The sequence below is a fragment of the Accipiter gentilis genome, chromosome 14, assembly GCF_929443795.1.
Source record: "Accipiter gentilis chromosome 14, bAccGen1.1, whole genome shotgun sequence".
In the NCBI taxonomy this organism is placed as follows: domain Eukaryota; kingdom Metazoa; phylum Chordata; class Aves; order Accipitriformes; family Accipitridae; genus Astur; species Astur gentilis.
The window spans coordinates 28,198,579-28,219,498 of NC_064893.1; the positions used below are offsets into that span (position 1 = coordinate 28,198,579).

Consider the following 20,920-nt stretch of genomic DNA (forward strand, 5'->3'; position numbering starts at 1 on the left):
TTTCAGTTATGTCAGACAGAAAATCTGTGCTAATTTCATTAACAATGACAGTTGTTCCTCTTTACATCTTCTTTCTCAGCAGTAGTAAAGTATAGCTGAAGTGAACCAAAAATTATGGTGCTGTTAAAGCAAGTACTGGACAGTTCATGGCCCACTGCAGATTAATTTTATTTTATTACACCATTTTTGCTTAGAAACAGAATGAGGAGCCCTTCCATATCCTATCAAGCACTTATTTGTAGTGTTAGTGCAACCAGCTGGATAGCTTACGTGAGCAAGTACTGATCTGGCCCTTGGACAACACTTCCTTTAGAAGAGGGACATTCTTATAAAGGTAAGAAGCAGATAGAAGCAGAAGTACAAAGAGCCTGTAATTTAGTCCACTCCTATGCACTACTGCGGCATTTAACCAATAGTCTTCAGGATCTTTACACACATAGTCATATCATTGGTTTCAGTAGAAAGTCCAGGTGAGTGCTAAGGATTCCACTCTAAAATAAAGAAATTCAAATAAGGGCCCTCATAACAGTTGAAACAGTTAAGCATCTGCATACCTGCTTGAATGAACAATACAAGTGACTAAATGAGATTGACAAATCTGAAGTTATACATAAGCAGAACCTTTGCAAGAAGTAACAAAAAAAAGTAAAATTATCAAATTGGAAATGCAACACTCATTTAAATTACAAAGGACAAAACACTAGTGGTTGTTATCTTTATTGAAATGGTGTTTATTTAGAGCAATTAATTAACAGAACCCTGAGATCACAAATAATGCTGCCTGGATAGAATTTCTGTTTCCATACCATACACACATGAAATTCAAAGTGAAAGGCATAAAAGCCTAATGCAGTGAAGACAGAAAATATTAAACTCTTCAAATCCTCATTTCTTTGGCCTTTTCCTCACCCCAGTCTCCTATCACTTTTTTTTCCTTAAAAGACATTATGTGTTAGGAGAGCAAAGCAGCCTGGGGAGGTGATATTTTACCATCGTCTGTGCCATTAATGCAGTTAAAAAATCCTCAGACTGGAAAAATCAGACAGATGCATCTTCCAGGTTCACATGTGCCAACTCCATCTGTTAAATCATTAAAACACAGGCTTGGCAGATTCTGGAGAAAAACACATTTGTTTTCACTATAAAGAGGAAAAGTAAACTTTCTTTCTGTTCTTGTAATTCCCCCCTCCCCCATAATTACTTTAATGGGAAAGCCTGCATGAGTGGGTACTATTTAGCATGCCACTGAAAGAGGTTTTCATTGAATTGGAGTATACATGTGTTAAATTTTATGTCATAACCTGAGTTAGTCAAAGATCTGTTAAACCAAAGTTTATAGCTACATTAAGATGCTTCATCATTTGTCTTTTTACTGCATATATCTTGTTACAGCACCTAGTTAAATACTCATTTTCCTTACAGGAAAGAACAAGTTCAATTTACATTTAAAGGTGCAGTTTACATAAGGAACAGCAAATCTGATCAAAGCAAGCTGCCAAACCTTGAACAAAGTAATTGATAACAATAAGCCTTTTTCCAAATTTGTAAAGAAAAAAATACTTTTTACTTTCATGATAAACAACAGCAGCAAAATCCTAACCTAAATTCAATACCAACATCCTATATTTTCCCAGTATCAATACTAAATTGATTTATGCATTATTTTTTCTACTACAGTCACTGTACAACCATTCTTCACTATGGCAACATTACCTATAGAGCATATGTCTAAATACTGAGCTTTTTGAATGCAACTAAGAATGTCTAAGCTCATCATATTTTGTAAGTATGACGCTGTAAATATTTTAAATCCCATGACTTCTCACAGCTACTATTAAAAAAAAACCAAAACAAAACCAAAAACCACCAACAGATTGCTGCTGAATGCATTTCTTTCTCTTTGTATTCTACAGAGGAACAGAATTTCATTCTCCAGGCAGGGGCTTATCTTAAGAGCCTTCCAGACATTAATATTGAGAACGTTTCTTGAAAAGACAAGCATCTTTCACAGCACATCATTCCATAGACAATCACAGACCAGTCTACAGTTTTTATCAGCAGTAAGATTGCTAAAGACACCTCCTACTTTGCACAATGCAGAAACACAACAGCATTTTTTTGGCTGTACATGGCCATTTCACATAGCTAGAAAGGGCCTTTTAATTTCCTTGAGTAATGATAAATAATATCATCATGCTTTTGGAGGAAACATCCTGCCACAAGACTAAACTTTTTCTGGACAGTAAGGCTTAAAAGTACATAGTGAAGAAGTTATAATAATTATTTCTGTGAGCATCTATCTCCTTAATATGAGTATCCATCCATATACTACAAGCAGCAGGAACCCTTCAAGCTTAGTAGTAGAGATTCAGACATAGCTGTAGTGACTAGAGGGGGAAACAGAAGATTTCAGGAAGCTGACCTTGCAGAGCTACTAAAGTTGTGGCTAGCTGTGGGAAAATGACTTAGACTTTTTTACCATGAGAAGGAAAACATTTTCCTTAGGCACAGAAGAAATCACCTTTTGGTGTCTGGGACCAAAACAGTCCAAAAAATTACTGCCTTCTCAGCATAAGATACTAGTCTTCTCTCTGGAAAGACCTCACAGCACAGGGACAATTGACCCTTTTCCAAGGGAATTTAAACACAATTTTGCTTCCAATGCTTTCTTTTGGGGGTTTAAACTGAGTCTGCTGTACCTGATAGATAAATCAGTTGTAATGTTATGGGGAAAAGCTATTTTCTTTTCCATCATTTAAGCTGCTCAAACTATGCCCTGCTCCCAAAGCAAAAGGAGAATTCAGCAGGTTTATTAGCAGATAGACAAAGAAACACTTTGTTTCATAAGCGTATGTATTGTAAAATTTAACTTTATGTAATGTGATAAATATCCCATCAGCCCAACATAAGTGGTTAAAATGCACTGAAACAAACCAGATACCAGCTTTACTTCTTGAAGCTACACTGTGGGTCAGAATCTGACAAGGAAGCAGTAAAGACACACAGTGTAATACAGCAGGGTACAGACAATTCCTACTCCTGTATTAACCAAAGGATTAGCAAATTTAGCCAATGGGTTACAACATTTTAATTCTATAGGTTGAAACTATCACAGGCAGTTCCACAGACAGCAATACATAGCATTACATTTTTTCTTAGGTCCTTAGTTTGCCATCTGAAAAGGTTAGCTCAAGGCCAAAAGGCTGCTTTGTCCTGCATAAATCAAGCTGAACTCAGGCAGTATGGAGGTCTCGTACAGGCGCTCTACCCAGGATAAATATTCCCTCATTACGAACTATACAGGTTTACATGCTGCAGGTGATTATATCTGAACTTTCTATATCGGACTGAAACTATATGAGGCCTTTTACATGTGTAAAGTAAAAACACAGCAGAAGACTGGCTACCTAAATTCATATTGTTAAAACACTGAAAATGATGGTCACTTTAAATGAATGTTTTATAGATTTAGAGGCTAGAACAAAAGTGTTTTAATTTCATAAAATAGGCTCAATGATTCTTGGTAGAGAAATTACTCTCAATTAGTCTATCAAATCTACAGGATTTTTAGTTCCTGTGAGTTATGAAGTGCAATTTTTTCAGGAAGATTTAGATTAAGTCAGCATATGGAACTACAACATTCCCAAAAATTTAAACAGGATAGATTGAGAAGTGTTTGCCAAGTAGCAGATGATCATGCTTCAACATGTGAAATGGACCCTGTATGAGGCTACAGTCTAATACCATTGCAATGCCAAAACTAGACCCTCCCTGTCTGGGGCCCACCCTTCAGCAGGGGAGCAATTCTATATCCTGCCTCAGAAATCAAGATGCCTCAGTGCAGTTCTGGACATACCAAAACCTCTGTCCTTCAGACAGCATTTCTAGCTGCTGTGAGTGCAAATAAATCTTCCAGACATGAGGCAAATATAAAGGATATGAGAGCAGCAAAATATCTTTCAGAATCACTAGAATTCCAGAAAGCATGGGAGACATTAGAACTGTTCACTGATTAATGAAAGCCAGCAAGAAACAAGTGAGATGAGAGACCCATATCATTTACTAAACATGATATTCCATTCTGGTAGCATCAGTGGTATTTGCAGACAACCATGCCATTGCTCTCCCACTACAGTCAAAAGCCAGAAAACCTACAGATTTATTTAAACCACACTGAGAACAACAGGCATGATCAGGAGGCCCCAAGAACCTGAACTCTTTTTGCAAGTCACACATTTTACATAAAATTATGATCTGCCTACAGAAACAAAGATATAAAGAAAATTTTGCATGTTAGAATTATTTCAATGCTTACTGATGTAATTTTATCACTTACAACACATTCAATAGTCTTAAAACCCTTCTGAATGCCAAGACATTATTTTAATACTTTTCTATTAGAAATGTTGAGTATACATCCAGTTGGTGTTTTACTTTTTCTGATTACAGTTTCCTAACTACTTATGGGTTTAATAATGTCAGTAATTATTTAAGCATGTTTTGTTGATAGTTTTAAAATTATTTACTGAGAGGTCATTAAGAAAGAGAAAAACATTCCAATGTTTGTCATTTTCCACTTCTTATTACTTGTTTGTTTTGGTTTGTTGTTTGTTGGGGGTTTTGTTTGTTTTTTTTTAATAACTATCTCCTCGACTTAAAAGAAAGAATTTAAGTAATTCTGGGAATTTTTATGGATTTCACTGATACAAAAAAAAAAAAGATTTAAAGAGTAGAAATATCTTCATATTTGTTTAGAAATATTTACTATATATCCAGAAGTTCCAGGTACTTCATTCATTCCCATCTAAGATGTACAAATCTTTTCAACACCACAAAAATTCATGGAAACAAAAGATGAAGTGTTACCAATAGAGGCAAATCTATCAACCACTATAAAGTGAGCCCAAAGCAAGTGATATGTACCTTTACTGTCATTAATACACACTTAAACCAATCTGCTGCAAGAGTAGACAAACTATTATGTTCCTTGGTCTTTAAAAATGCAAAAGAATATAATTGTCTACCTAGAACAAGTTTCTATTAATATTTAAATACATGTCAAAATTTTACATTTACAAGTTCAAACAAAAAATCCATTAGTAGTTTGAAAAATTTAGCGGTAAGATTATATAAAGGTAATTTATATTTGAATTGGATTCTGATTAATTTTTAACTTTAAATAACATATATTCTATTTAAACCCAGCAGTTTTGTTTGGAAACCTTATCTGGCTTTTGTGTTTGCTTACATTTTTGCAGCTATTTTGTATAATCATATTAAGTAATTTTCCCTTTAGCTTTCTTAATAGCAGAGTGGAGAAATGATCAGCTATTTCAAATCAAGATATCTGCTTTCACTGAATAAATATCTCTTCATAAAGGATATTCCATCACACTATCCTGAAGTTTCAGCAAGTCATCATGCCCTGCCATTTAGTGCATCAAGGCTCATAGAATAGTCTTTAGCCTTGAAACTGAGATCTCACTTTACATGTTACATAACTGCAACCTTTATTACTGTCAATAGGCCCCACAAAATGGCTGTGTGAGCTGCAGTTCTTTGCCTAAAAGGGGTTGAAACACTTTGACTGGAACTGGTAATTCTCCTTCTGCATCTTGTAAGGAATGAACTGCACTCCCACCTTTCATCCCCCTCCTCCAAAAGACTTCTGAAAAATCTCATGGAATTTATTCTAACTAGCTATCTTTGAATAGAACTGATGATGCACTATGTACTCCACTATCAACAACTCTAAGTATTATTCTTGTATTTATGCAGTCCTAGAAGAGTTCTTGGAACCTGGGAAAACTGCAGAACTGTTGCTTTGAGTCATCCAACACGTTCCTAAATATGCTCTTTCACTTTACCTATGCACCACTTAAATATGGCTGGGGTCTATATAGGGCACTAGTTACACTAGTAGTTGATCTTCACTGAAGATCAACCTCGGTTAAGATTAAGTGGAATAGAAGGAGTTCCTCCAATATTGAGCAACATAGTATTTACAATGTATTTACAACCTTACCACTTTTATAGCACCAGTGTAACTTCCCTGTCAGAGCTGTACCCAGGTTAAGACTAAGCAAGCAGAGTACAACATGAGTGCACCAAACAGAAAAAACAAAACACAGACATATCACAGAACACAAAGCAGAAAGAGTACTTTAAGTATTTTCCAACAAAAAAACTGTTATTGTAAGTATGTACTTTCTTGCTAGCAAGTATTTTAATGCATGTGCTCAGAAAATGCACAGGGAAATGTGTCTGAAAGAGACAATAACTATATCACATTACAGCTGCAAATAGAGAAATCTGAACTAATAACAAATATTCTCTTAAACTGGAACACAGTTAGATGCTGATATCCATCATTGCTTACAATCACCCTCAAGGGAAGCAAAATTGCATGGGACTAACAAAATGTTCACTTGTTTTAAAATTTACAGGAGGCTCAAAAAAAGTTTCAGATGCATTTTACCTCAGAAACAATGTGCTACTTATTCTTCCTAGCAATGATATTTTACATAGCATTCTGGGATCAAAATGTAATTTCAACAATAACATATTTTCTGACATTCTCCAAGGAAAAAATTACTAGTTTCTTCCCTCTAAAAGGATTTAGATGGAATAACATCTGTGTTGAAATTATTGTGAATATGTTAAACTGACAGCAAGTCTCTAAGGGGCACTGCTCATTAATGTTCTGTGCATAAAATTAAAACTTGAAATATATTTTTCAATCCATTTTGAATCATTTAAGCAATTCTCATGCAAAGAAACTATTGTGCTGCAATAATATATTTGCAGAGTAGGATATGGAAGCTATTAAAATGTCCTAGACCCCCTGCCTTTCATGCAAAAGGAAAAAAGGCAACTCTTTCTCGTTTGAAACATGCACTGTATTGAAACAAAAAATACTTTCAAAGACCCTGAAGAGTTTGATTTCAGTTTATATAGTGTAACAAAAATCAAAATTAGGTCCTTTGTCCTTCATCTTTAATTCATACTGTGCCTAGGTACTCCAGCATCTATCAGCAGGAGAATTCTGGTAAGTGTTGCACATTGGCAATTACAAGAATTTTTTACGCTGAGCAGGCTAGAAGTGGTGGCCATGTTCCATGGTCTTTGAAATTGCAATAAGGCAGCATTCTGCAAGCTCTCTGCAACCAAAGCTGTGGAACAGCACTCAGCGACAATGCCTATTAAGCCAAACATGTCCTCCAATTTGAAAATGACAAAGCAGAAATAATTTTATTTGGAGGGCATGCATACTTATTCCACCAGGTACAATACAAATATAAGTGTACCAACCAGGTGTAATGTAAAGAAGTATCTCATGTAAATCCTTAGTTTGAAAAGCAATGTTTGTGCTCAAAACCAAATAAAACTCCAGGAATTACTGAATGGTATCTAAATTCAATTAAGATTGTTCATATACTTCGAGCACAGAAATCTGAATAAAGCTGTAGCTGTAAGTGCCATTTTATGGAGAGAAATGAAAACATATTATTGTTGGGAAAACAGACATACCACTCACTGTTCAAAAGTCACTATGTAATTACAGCCACAATAAGATGACAGTTCTAAATTTTGCTACAACACGTAAGGGTTCTAACCAGGCCATTGGGTTCCTTTTGTAAATGGAAATTCAGGAACTCCAAGTAACATATTCTTGATGTGATAGACTTTAGCAGGTTTTTTTGGAATGAAGCCAGAGTCTATAGTGTCAATGGGACTTTGTTTACATAAATCACAGTAATCATAACAAAGCAGTCTACCACTCAGGCTGCCTACATTTGAAATACTATTTAGAAACATTAGCAAAAGACACTTAAGTTATGTTTACGATCTCCTCTATTAGACTTCCACACCTAATATTGCAAACCATGGAGCAGCAAGCACAGAACTGCCAGTACTAATTAATATTTTTTTGGTAAACATTTTCAATGCAAAAGCCTAAGCATGGATACACAAATCGATACATAAACACCTCAAACAGCATTATTTTCAGAGGTTCTGACATTGCTGACATTGGAGGGGAAGAAGCAAGCTCAGTGTAGCTGAAAAAATAATGAAGCTGCTTTTCAAGTTTTTAGATGTGAAGATGGCAGTGCTTAGTGTGAAGTGCATGCCTTCAGAAACAAAACCAGAGAACATGGACTGGTATACACCACTGGGTTTCCTTAGGGATATTAGCATTCTCCCGTCCCTCACTGCTATTGTCTCCCATCAGTGCAGAGCATTTGTTCTACTTTTCCAGCCATCAAACAGCCTAGTCAGAGCACTGACAGTTGCCTTTACAGAGCTGCCAGACATCCAGCAAAAGCTGTAGCACAGCAGGAATTTATGGGACTTATTGGTCACATACTAGTTGGCAAGACAGCTCTGGGACAATTTCCCAAATCACTAGTGTGTTCTGTTCACAGCACATGTATTACATTGCACTGTCTGAACTGCTCAGATAGAAAACAGCATTTACAAATATCTATTCCAGCAGGACACAATGCAATAGAAGTTGCACAGCCCCCTGTGCTATAGCTGTTCCTGTGAAGAATTACTGTCTATAAAGTCCATCTCTTTATAAGAAAATGTGTTACACCAGGCCTTTACAGTTGCTAGTTTATTTCAAAAGTGTTCAGAAAACAAGTACACAACTCAAAGCTTCATTTAGTGACAAAAGCTTCTGTACTTGGAAGCTTTTATATCACAAAGGTGAAAAATAGTTGTACTTTTTCATTTGCATTGTTGCTTTCTCATTGACTATGGCAGTTACTACACTTTATGATAAAGTACACTGTTACAACATGGGATGAAGACAGAGTTGGATGAATTCTCCCAAAGCACCTTTATGCTGCTACACACCTGGGTCCACCAAAAGCTGAGACAGTCCTTACAAGGCTAAGACCTCCTCTAAGTCTAGCCAAGCAGGGACTGTCCTGCCCAACCACAGTATTATGTGCTCTAGTGCCCCAAGCCAGCTCTGCTTACACTTTACTTGCATGTATGTTGGACAGTAAAACAGCACTAGTTCTTTTACATCACCCCATACTTCTCAGAGAGGATTCTCATCTCTTTTCTTTTTTTTTTTTTGGGGGGGGGGGGGGGGGGGCGGGGTAAATATCCAAACTGAACAATGCAGAGCTCTTCATAAGAGATCAAGGATTTAGATCTAATTGTGATTCTGTGATGAATAATACAAAATAATAACTTATGGCCTAAGAACTAGTAAATATAAAACCACTCAAAATACCCCTTACAACAAAAAATAAGCTTTTTCTTTAATTTCCCTACCCATTCTCTGATGAAAGGCAGAAGAGCCTAGTCTTTACTGGCAAGAACATTAAGTACAATAAAACCTGTGTTAGTTGATAACATAAAGCTGGAATTAGGGACACAATCTAGGTCTGGCCTTGTACCTGAAGCTGAAAATTACAGAATAGCTCATTTAGAGTACCGTAAAGCATATGGCATTTTATACCTACATCTTTAGCACTGGGGCAACAAGTACCATCTAGAATCAAATCTCACCATATTCAGCAGGAGGGGACATGCTCATAGAGCCCAAAAGAGAACAGGTTTGTTCCTTTCAAGTAATTTCAAAGATTATCATTGAGAAAGCTATTGCGTGCCAGTTTGAACACTTTTCTCCATAAACAGGCAATATAAAAAGCTTTAACATTTTCATATCAGGGTGGACACATGAGATTTCCAGGAATCAAAAATTAACTTAAATCTTGAAGACCGTGAATGACATTAACAAAGTCATAATTGCATTAGACAAAGTCTTTTGCAGCAGTAAAGGTTTAAGATATCCACCTACCCTGGGTTGTTCATTTCAGCTCACACATCACCTTTTCCTGTCTCCTTTCTGTCTGCTGCCTTGATTGCAGAAGCACAACTGCTTGCAGAGCTGTTCTGCAAAACAGATTAAAACAGTGATCTGATTTTTTATTTGTGCAGAGTCTATTTAAGTCAGTTTGGTTCCCTGACCTATTTCACAGAGTGGTACCACCTGTATTTGTGTCAACACAACATCCTAAGGCTGTAGCTTTGTAAAAAGTCGGACCTAGCATTAGACATCCAGCAGTGCCCTCCTCCAAACTGTCATGCACTGCCCCATCATGTGCTGGTGGAAGCATTTGTACAGCTACACAGAAAACTGTATTTGGGTTAAAACATCTTGATTTCCACTTGGTTAGTTTTAATCCATATCAGTACCCCAGCCTGCATCAGAACATAGCACCAAAAGCACTTTTACTATCTGCTGGAAGAAGGGAGTACAGGGTCTGTAAAAAACACAAGACTGAAACTGCTTCCCCAGTGGTAGCATGATGCCTTATACACGTGAAAAGATATCTGAAACTCAAGATACTAATCTGCAACTCTTGAGTTATATACAGGTTGTAAATTCTTGAAGAACAGTTGTGAGTTCTCAAAGAATGGCTACTTGATCAACAGCAGCACTACTGAGCACCTAAATAATTGGATAATTCCTAACCAGAAAAGGACAGGAAGCATTAGCATTAGGATTTCATCATTTATGGCCATGTCCAGGTTAGAATTTACCCATCTTAGAAGATCCAAATGTTGCTTCGAAGCACCAAGTATTTAGACTTGATTCTAAACATACATCTTGAGTGATATAGTATCTACTTCAGCATTTGTCACATGATGACAAATGCTGTTGTATGTAGCTACGAGATGCAGACTTTCAGCAAATGACTTCTGAATCTCAATGGACCTATACTCCTAAGTCATTCAGTATAGTTATTAGCTCATTAAAATCCTATTTCACTTCTTTTCTCATAGTGCAAGTGCAATTCTAATGTTGTCCTGTGCTTGTAAGAACCTAATAAGACCTAAAACTAACTACTCATTTATTGCATTCCTTCATCTCAAAAATTCAGTTAAGTACAAAAAGAGAAAGACTGAACATTTTAAAGTCCTGTTTTCACAATGTTAGTACAAGAAGTTTCGTTCTCTCTTGACAAATGCTACTGCAGTTTAAATACTGACACATAGTAAACTATGAATTTGATTGTTTTCATTATCAAATTACTTTTTTTCCACAAAAAGCATCAAGGCTGTAATAAGAGGGCTCCTGAGATAAATGTGACTAAGCAGCAGGAGTTAATTAAGTAGGACAATGAGTAAGCATTTATGGGTGTGATAAGAGACCCAGCTGATTTAATTGCTAGTCTAATTATCAATTAGAGAATCAAGAAATGGCATGTAAGTTAAATATTCTATTTGTTGAGAGTTTAATGATTTTTAGAGACCCAGAAGAGCATTATTAACTGCTATTTTAGGACTACAGGAGGTTCCCCCCCCTTTTACTCAGAGGTTCTTAGTACTAAAATGATTAATAAATGTGTATATAGTCTTCTCACACTCAAGTATTTAAGGCCTTTAGATCCTTTGCTCTATTAAAAAAAAAAACAAACCCAAATAAAAAGCTAGCAATTAAGTATTCAAACACACTACCTATAAACCACTCAGGTCAAAACCTTTCTGCATTTATTTTATAATAAGGATAGTAACTGTCCAATGGTGTGAAAAAGTCACATGAACTATTTACAGTGTGTTTGCACAAGCCAGTTTCCAGACAAAAAGAAAGGGGTCAGGGAACTATTTAAACCCATAGGGGCAAACAGCCAGTTGGCTACATTCATTGTTGAAATGTTCTATAAAGCAAGAGCAAGAAAATAAAATTACCAAAAAATTGACGGAAAGCCAAAAATATTAATATATTGGAACACAGTGAACTTTTTACAAGCTGTAAATATTTTTTGGGTTCTCACATATAACCCATAAAGTATGTTGAGGTCTTTCTCAGAACTTCTAATATTAGCATGTAGTTTGTAAAGAACAATATCTACCAGAAAAAAAGAGATCAGAAAGACACTGTATGTCATAAGACCAATGTTATTTCCCACTACAATTACCAAAAGATAAGTTTGGTGCATATCAAGAGGACCTAGGAACTGGAGATGCAGGTTAAAAAAGTAGGAAACTGAAGCAACCACCCATTATAACACATATGGTCTAAGCTTTGGACACATTGATGAGCTGATTCTTATCAGAATAAAAAAAAAAAACAAACACCATCCTTCAACATTTTTTCATGTCCTTTACAAACGATTGAAGAGACTGTAAGTTTTTGGCTGTTGAACAACTCCCCTGTCTGGGTTTAAAATAGACTCTTAACAACTCAGTATCCAGAAAGGTGTCCAACTATTTATTTTCTGCTAAGGGGAGCCTGGCTAATCAGTAAGTTACAGAGTTTAGACAACACATCTTCCTCCGAAACACGGCTAATTCATCAAGCAAGGTAACAGCTTTTTATCAGCTTAATCCAAACATGTTTTCCTGCTGAATAACATTAAAAACAAAAAAAAAAAAAAAAAAAAAAAAAAAAAACAAACACTAAAATTACTGACAACATCGAGTGCACTTCCCCTGGTTTCCCGAGAGACCAAGAGAAAACACAGAACGGGCATTTTTAGCCTTTCACTTGAGAGACACGGTTACGGTATCAGTGCAGGAGGGTTACTCGCCAGTGGGGGGGGCCGCCACTAGGGAAACCGTCGCCTCAGGGAGCGCAGGGCAGCGCCAACGGTTACGAACGCGCGCCTGCCCTTCCCGCCCTTTTGTAACGGCCGCCGGCACGGCCTCCGCTGCCGTCGCCCGGCAACGCCCAAGCCGCAAGGGCCCGGCCCGGCCGGGCGACATGGCGCAGCGGCGCACCGACCTGGCGCAGCGGTGCAACTTCGTAGCGCGGGACAACTGCTGGTAACGGCCCCGGCCCTCCCCTCACAGCCGACGGCCCCCGGCCTCTCTTGCCGCTCTGCGGCCGCCTCCTTCCCCTCCCGCCCAAGGCAGCCTCCCCGGGCAGCTCCGCCCGCAGCGCCCACCCTCAGGCGGGCGGAGGCTGAAGGGATTTGGTCGTACGTTCGCTTCAAGTGTGTTTGTAAAGTGCCATCTGCAAAAAGCCCAAGAATTTTAGTACTCTCAGGTGGCCCAGCCCCGAGATGGACCGGCCAAGCGGCGCATGCGGGACCCGAAGCGGCCAAGCGCTGCCTGTGGGTTCCGTCGCTGGGTGCGAGGAACGGGGAGGAGGGCCAGGGCCCGGGCAGAGCGGGGGGACGAAGGGTCATTTCATCAGTCAATAGTAAATGAAAGTATGTACAAAAGGATATTGGTGCTTACTTTTCAAGTTTCTCAAAAAATGTGTCGGCAAATTTGACCTCCTCCAATTCCTAACGTAAACATAGTTCGCAAGGAAATACTGCTTCATTCACACGTACTGGTTCATTTCCAACCTATGGAAAATATTTCCCTGTTACCTCCAAGTCAGACAGTTGCTAACTCATACATAAACTTGCTGTTTTGAAATAAAGGTCTAAAGATTCATGCTAAAGTGCTGTGCTTTGTGACGTTAGTAGCTGGGTTTGCGTGTTGGGGTTTTTTTAATGAAAGCTTTCAGTCATCTTAAATATTTATCTCTTTCAGGAAAAAATACATTGAAAGTGAACTAGAAGCTGCAAGAAGATGGTCTCACAAATGGGGATTCTTGAAAACACCTCTTGAGGAGGTAAAATTGAATGGCGCATAAGCAATACATGAAATTTACTTGTACACAAATTCATCTGGACACAAAATTATGTGAGCACGGAAGACTAGAAAAGTACTGAGTATGCTTTACTAAGCTAGGTTCTGAGGTAACAAGTGCACTTTTAAGATAGGTTCAAAGTTTCAGTTTTCCTCTGAATGAAATACGGCAAGTGGTAATTTATATGCCATGCATATTCTGATATATTTCTCTTGAGAAACATGACTCCCAATAGTGTTAACAAGTACTAGATGCACACTGACAGGAAAATATTTCCCCTTTGTCTATCCATATGGCAGTTTAAAAATCTAGGGGAAAAGGTTCTAGCTAATTAAATTTTCAGTGGGGGAATTTGCAACAAATGAAAATATTTGGAGAGATGTCTATTCTCAGTGATGTTTAGATATTAGAATATAGTAGCACATAATGTTACATGTGGAATCACAGTATTTCATTGCTAAAGAACAGGGTTGATGCAGCCCCTGAATAGTTACAAATGTACTTTCCATGGGGCTAGAAGTACTTAATCTGTTCTAGGATTTTTTTTAAATTCCTGTAGGCATACAAGTTAGCACCTTTGAAAACTTTGGTCCTCTAGGGTTCAACATCCATCCTTGATAACTATAGTCTGTCATGCATATGACCTTTGCACAGTACTAATAGATGTACAGCTGAAAAGTTGACAAACTATGCATTGTTACTATTGGTGAAAGTGTACATTTAGCATTTATTAGTCTTTGGGTTGTGGTCATAAAAGATATATGTAAGATATATTTCTAGCCCTTTTTGGACCAGTGATGTAGTTAGGAGAGTTGGAATCACTTAGCAATATTTAGCCTTTCATTTGAAATTCAGAATTGCATCACTTTCTGAAACCAAAAAAATACATTACAATAATTTCCAAAGCACTACAATAAGTAGTCATGTTTTAGACGAGAAGAACAGGGAGTTCAGATGCAACAGTGAGGGGAATGGTGTAGATATCAGATATTACAGCATATTTCAAAGGATAAAGAATCAAATTTTTAATGTTGATGTTTTGGTTTTAGTTGATTGAAGAAGAAAAGAAAGAAAATACAAAGCCCAAGATACAGCTTCCAGAACATCTGCAGGTTCAACCTGTGACACCTGTGGAAAAATACATTAAGGTTAGAAAATTAGATTTTAAAATTGCAATACAGCAATATCTGTTTTAAGAAACCACACAAGCTCTAAAAATCAATTGTCCTGTAGAGGTGGGCCTTTAACTAAAGGTCAAAGTAAATTGTATTTGCAACCTGAGCAATGCTTTAAAAGCATTCATTTAAGACAAGGAATTGCCCGTTGGATATGGTTGCTAGTTCACAGAGCTTTCACTGTACATAATCATCCTTCTGTAAAGCACCTCCCCATGCACTCCTCTGTGACATCTAGTAACAGAACAGTCAACTGAAAAGTTTAGTACAGAAGAGTGCTCACAGAGCCATTTATGACTGCTGACCATTCATTGCTCAAATATACATTTCTTACTTCGAGGCTATTCATAACTTTAACTCTGTTTTAACTATTGGTTAAGATGCAGTCATTTTTGTAGCTTTATTTAAGACAGTCTTTTTGGCAGGTACAATGCTACTGTCCACTTTAGTGGCACAAATTAGTAAGAAGCCGGTTCTAATGAACCAATTCATAACTATTTGATTTTACATTATATGATTTATGCTCACATATACAGAGTCTAAAAGTTGTCAAACAGCTGGAAATGAGAGTGGAATGTGACTGATGATTTGATTTATAAATATACAGTGTCAGAATCACCAATGAATATGATAACTATACAGGCAGCTAAATCAGTGACATTGGGAGAGGAACACATTCATAAAAGGGGAAGCAGAATATGCTAACAAAAAGGAAAGTTAGTCCACTTAGAGAAGATTAAGGAAACAAAAGAGATTGGAAATTCCTACTTGCTGAACTAGCTTTCTTTCAAAGAATTCCAAGGGTGTGGAGATAAGGTGAGGAAGTAGTAAAAGCTTTTACTGAGATTAAATTGAAAAAAAAAAATTAAGAGCTAGTGCCCAAGAGTGGTAGAGAAATGAAATGCCAGCATTTCTGCCATTAGTGCTACTTATTCTTAAGTTTTGTCTCAAGCATCCAATTTCAGTTAAGTTTACCTCTGCTTCAGCACAGTGAAGGTGTATGTCTGTTAACAAATCATGCAGACAGTTATCAGCTGCTAAAGTAGCATGCACAGCCTGGTGCATACTAAAACAGGGATCATAGTTTCAACTTCACCTCAGAATCTTTATTTGCTAAGGAAGATAAGGGTTAGCTGTGATTTAGGTCACCCTTCACATATTCAAAGCAAAGTTTCTTAAGTCTTCATTCATAACTATGTGTCCTTCTTCACATTTACCTTCATGGTAACAGTGATCATATCTGTTCTTCTCTCTGGGTTAGATTAATAATTGCTTCTTCATAGTCCCTTCCCCCAGATCATAAGTGGGACATGATTTCCTTCATTATCTTGCTCAGTGGGTGGCACTTTTGGCCATAAAAATTATCTTTTCAGAGGAACTGCTCCACCTAAATATCATAAACATTTTCTAATCTTGGCCAAAGAACAAAGTGAAGCAACTCTGGCAAGAGAACTGAAACATTGTTCTCTTGCTGTGTATTTCTCTACTAAAGTCCCCAGATGCTAAAATGATATAATGTGCCCAATTGAGATGATTCAGCCAAAGTAAGCACAGCAGTCAGTGAACAGAGACTGTTGGCTTTTGTTTTGTTTCCTTTTTAGCTAGATTAGTTGCAGATTAACTTGATGTTTACCCATCTTTTAAAGTAGAAAGAAGGTGGAACGAATAAGTAGTTCTTGATGCAAAAGCCAGCTTGGTCAGTAATATCTTTAGCATTTGGCCACAAAACTATTATTCCATAGCTGCATTGCTACCGAATACATTGCAGCAAGTATAAAATGCTATTTCTCCTGTTTAGAGAAGTTAACTAATTTTAAACATTATTATTATTAATTATTGTTGTTGTTGATATTATGTAAGGAAAAAAGATAAAGCTGAAGATAAAATTCTTCTCCTCATAACGTAAAGCCAGTAAAGCCCTTAGAAAGGTATTGAGCAAAACTTAAAAAAGTATGCTAACATACACTACTGAGCAATAACTTTGCTTTTTGATTTCCTGTTATACATACCAATTTAGGCATTAAAAGACTTTTTTTGTTTTTTTTTTTTTGGAAGGGTGGTAAATGAAAGTTAGTTACTTCATTGGAATTTGGCCGTTTTACTTCTCTCTTTCCCTGTGCCTTGCTATAGAATGGGACCTAAATTATTCTAATGAGTTTTTAAATTATAAACTATCCTGTATTATAAATCAAACTTGCATGCAACTGGGCTATCTATCGAAGTTCTTATTTCCTTCCATTAACGTCAGTGTGTGTTCAGGATATTAATTCAGCAGATTGTATTTAAACCCACTATTTTTTATAAGTTCTCATTTCCATCCACACTACAGCACTGCAGAGGATGTTGCATGACAGAAATTACAATCAAAAACCTTTTAATCACTGAATTCTACATGTTACTTTTATTCTAGGTGATTCCATCTCCTCCAGTACCTAAGACTACCCAGGGATTTATTGGCTGGAGATCAGCTGTTCCAGGGTTAGAACTTGAACGTGGTTTTCAAATCCAAAGCTGCAAAGGTACCTTTTTTAAGGATTTGAAGTGGCCATGTGAGCCCTCTGACTGACATTGAGAAATAACAGCTAGGCACATAGATCCATTTGCATCCCTAAGTTAGCATTCTACATTGGACTGTTGGACTGTTAAACGTTTATGCTTTAAAATTAATAAACTCATATAAAGATCATAGAGCAGGTACTACTTTTATTAGCATTAGTAAGACTATGATTTTAAAATAGTTATTGGAAGTCTTTAAAAAACTCATTTTGTAATGACAGAGCACATTTTTATAATTGTTTCTCCATGAAAGCCTCCATTCAGACTCAGTTTCACAGCAGCTTTTTCAAACATAAATACAGACTGCCATGTTCCTGACAATCCTACCCCGCTGCTTGTTCCCAATTCATCACTTACCAGTATTGGAATCTGTGTGTAGAATTAGTTTTCAATCAGGACTCTGAACTGGCCCACTATTGAGTTGCTCAAGTGCCTGTGCTAGCACAAAAACATCTCTTTTGTACAGAAAGAGAATGAGAAGAGGCAGAGAAGAGCAGCAGGCATGACTTAAACTGGCTCAAGCTGCCATGGAACTGCATCCTTGCATTTGGAAAGAAGCTTTCCTCGTTAAAAAAACAAAACACAACAAACAACACCTGCAAAAAAAGATAATTATCAGGCTTCATCATGGTCTGTCCACTACAGCTTGAAAAAAACAGACAAATCATAAGTACAGTTAAGTCATAATTATTAAATGCATTGTCTTTTGTGTTGTGCGTGCTTTACAGGTAGTTTGTGTAGTTACACACATAAGAAATTGAGTACTTTCCAGTGCAGCTGCTTGATTGGTTTAAGTAAAGTATACAAAGGCCACAGTGACACAAAGTCACTTTCAAAAATCAGTTTTGGTATCAAAACAGGGGGGGTTCAATTAGTTGATCAGAATGCAGATGTGTTACAAAGTATTTATGTTGCTTCTGTTTTGTTTATACCAATATTTATACCAACCAGGACTGGTGAAAGTCTCCCAAATAGTAGGGGGTTGCACTGACAGTTACTGGTGTAGCTACCTCAGAGCCATGGAGTTCAGTCTTGCACTTCATTACTTACCTGAAGATTTGCCAGGACTTTTGGAAACACAGAGAGAAACTCATTTAGTTGTAGCAACTATTTGCAGAACATAGTTATAATTGGCTAACGTGTTTAAACTAGAAGATTGTTCAAACAAATAATAGCCTCCAAGAAATCAACACAGGCAGCTCCTTATAACTCCTTATTACTTAGAGAGGAAAGACTTTCCTCTTTAATCCTGCTGCAAGATCTCCTTTGTATTCTGCAGCTATCAATATCTACTTCTTGAGTCAGCAGTAAGTCCTTGGCTTTCATAGCAGTAGGTCAGCAGCTTGTGTTTGTTCTTTTCTTTTTCCCAAGAAATGACTCACAATGATCAACATCCCATCTATTTTTTTTTTACATCCAGTTCCAAATGCCCACAAAATAATAATATTTTACTTTTTCCATATTCTTTACAAATAATGGAGAAGTGACTCATATCCTTTGGAAAGATTATCCAAGAACAAGGATACATAGCAGAAGTAACTTCAGACACATTACTTAAAAACCAGAATAAAGAATAACTTGGAATCAGACTCTGGAAATTTAGGCTAAATTGCAGTTTAGCTACTAATTATAACATGTGTAAACTGTTCTTTGAACAAGCAAGATAATTGTAAGCACAATATTTTAAATCAGTGTGCTTTCTTGTCATTGCTACGTTTGTATCTGTTTTGTTTTAATCACATGGTTCTTCATTTTGTTTTAAGGTTGTGTATAGATCCTCTTATTCTTGTGTGATTTATATAAACAGGTATGGTAAAGATTAATACATAATTTAGTAGCAACAAAATTACATGAATTCAGGCCAAATGAAAGGGGATATTCAAGACCACTGTTTTTTAAAAAACTGGCACCTAATATCCAGTAGATGTTTGTATGAAGTGAAATCCAAATCCATATGAGCCATGGTTTGATTTTGAAAACCAAAATAAATTCTTTGTTCAGCATCTACAGTTGGACATTTCTGAATTTTATTCCCAATGTCTGAATATTCACTCTGTACTAACAGTAATGCTTATTATTATACTTTACATCATTTAAGGTGGCTTTACTTCAGGAGATACTTTGATATAGCCTGATTTGGGATGTGTAGGGAGTATTGTCTAAAATTTTAACTCATTCCTCTAGCATAAATCTGTCAGTTGTTAATTGATCCATGTATTTGGGGGTTTGGTATTGAAGAATATGCAAAACTATAAACCTGACTATTTCATTTCCCAACCCTTTTAGTTTGACCCTTTATACCTTTTATACCTGAAAAAATTGTGTAGAAGTTATGGATTTGCAGCTGACAAAGGACTGCCCAGTCAACTGCCCCAACTGTGAATCCAAAAGGCCAATACAGAATTATTAAATCACCTTGTAATGTTACAAACTTGGCATTTAATTTTCAGAAATTAACCTATTTATTGGAGCCAAGTTGGGCACATAAATGTCACTGCACACTGTAAAATATCACACCATCTCCAAGGTCAGGACAGTGTTAGTAAACTCAGTGCACACACTGGGAAAATGCTTCAAAACAAAATTAAATCACTTCAAAAATGCAGCAAAAGTCAAGACAATTTTAATTCTATATAAAAGTCTTAGACCTGTGCTTCTGTGCGAGTCAGAGCAGAATGGGATATTTCTAAATGTATATAAAAAGTTATGCAGTTTATTTTTAACCAAAATTTTAAAACAAGATGCAAGTGTATTTAGATGTCTTCTGTGCTTCAATCAAATTTCATTTGGCATAGTCTTTTGTAAAGCTTTTGGTGGTCTAAGGTTCACGTTAGCAAAGTAGTATGCATATCAATTCCTCCTTAATATACGAAAATTTTTCAGAAAACTGAAGCCATCTTGTCTTTTGACTGTTGTTTTCAGATAAACTAGTTCTTTGGTAACAGGCTTATTTTAAAGAGAAACTATGGATGATGCTTTCAGAATTGCATATGCAAAAAATTTACTGTATCTGATACAGTCACCACAGCAAGACCTGAAAATAAGTCAGCCATACATCTTTTGCCACCATGGATGTGTGCCTGCATATACTTTTGTGTGTGATGAAATAATAGTAGAGGCTTAAATGACAGCTGTATTTAAGTTGAAGAACTAGGAAATCAGAATTATCTTTCTCACAAGCACTTGCTTTATAAACAACAAAATTGGGTGGCAAAACCCTGGTGCATTTTCCTTCACAATGTGTTCTTTTCTGTGCTGTTGGAACTGGCATAGAACTAGCACTTGCTATTTATAATTTCATTAATAGAAGATATCCTACCGGGAGCTCAGAGTTGAAAGATTATTATTTATTTAAAATGCATTTTGTATCAGAGAATAAAGATTTTTTATTAGATGATAGTGAAATGGTGATTCTGAATAAGTAGCACTACTCAAATTGCAATCACCATACAAGTGTTGCTGTACATTTTGAAAGAAGCACAATGAAAAGCAACCACAGCATGTGCATAGCCAATTGATCTAGCTACTGTAAAAGGTGGCCACTGAGAGAATAAATCTAATCACTATTCTGCATGAG

The 20,920-nt window shown here is 36.6% G+C and overlaps 1 protein-coding gene across 1 annotated transcript; it reads left to right on the forward strand.

The window, feature by feature from the left end:
* Positions 1 to 12,730: 12,730 nt before the first annotated feature.
* C14H20orf85 (chromosome 14 C20orf85 homolog) lies at positions 12,731 to 17,353 on the forward strand. Its single transcript, XM_049817091.1, has 4 exons — positions 12,731 to 12,792; positions 13,513 to 13,594; positions 14,662 to 14,760; positions 17,198 to 17,353. Exons 1-4 carry the CDS (start codon positions 12,731 to 12,733, stop codon positions 17,351 to 17,353), a joined length of 399 nt encoding a protein of 132 aa, XP_049673048.1.
* The last annotated feature ends 3,567 nt before the right edge of the window (positions 17,354 to 20,920 follow it).

Bases quoted from the DNA above. Each gene is read 5' to 3' on its own strand.
- C14H20orf85 (XM_049817091.1), top strand. From the start codon at position 12,731: ATGGCGCAGCGGCGCACCGACCTGGCGCAGCGGTGCAACTTCGTAGCG. The intron at 13,595-14,661 runs GTAAAATTGAAT...TTTTGGTTTTAG, and splicing joins TGAAAACACCTCTTGAGGAG to TTGATTGAAGAAGAAAAGAA. The intron at 14,761-17,197 runs GTTAGAAAATTA...CTTTTATTCTAG, and splicing joins CTGTGGAAAAATACATTAAG to GTGATTCCATCTCCTCCAGT.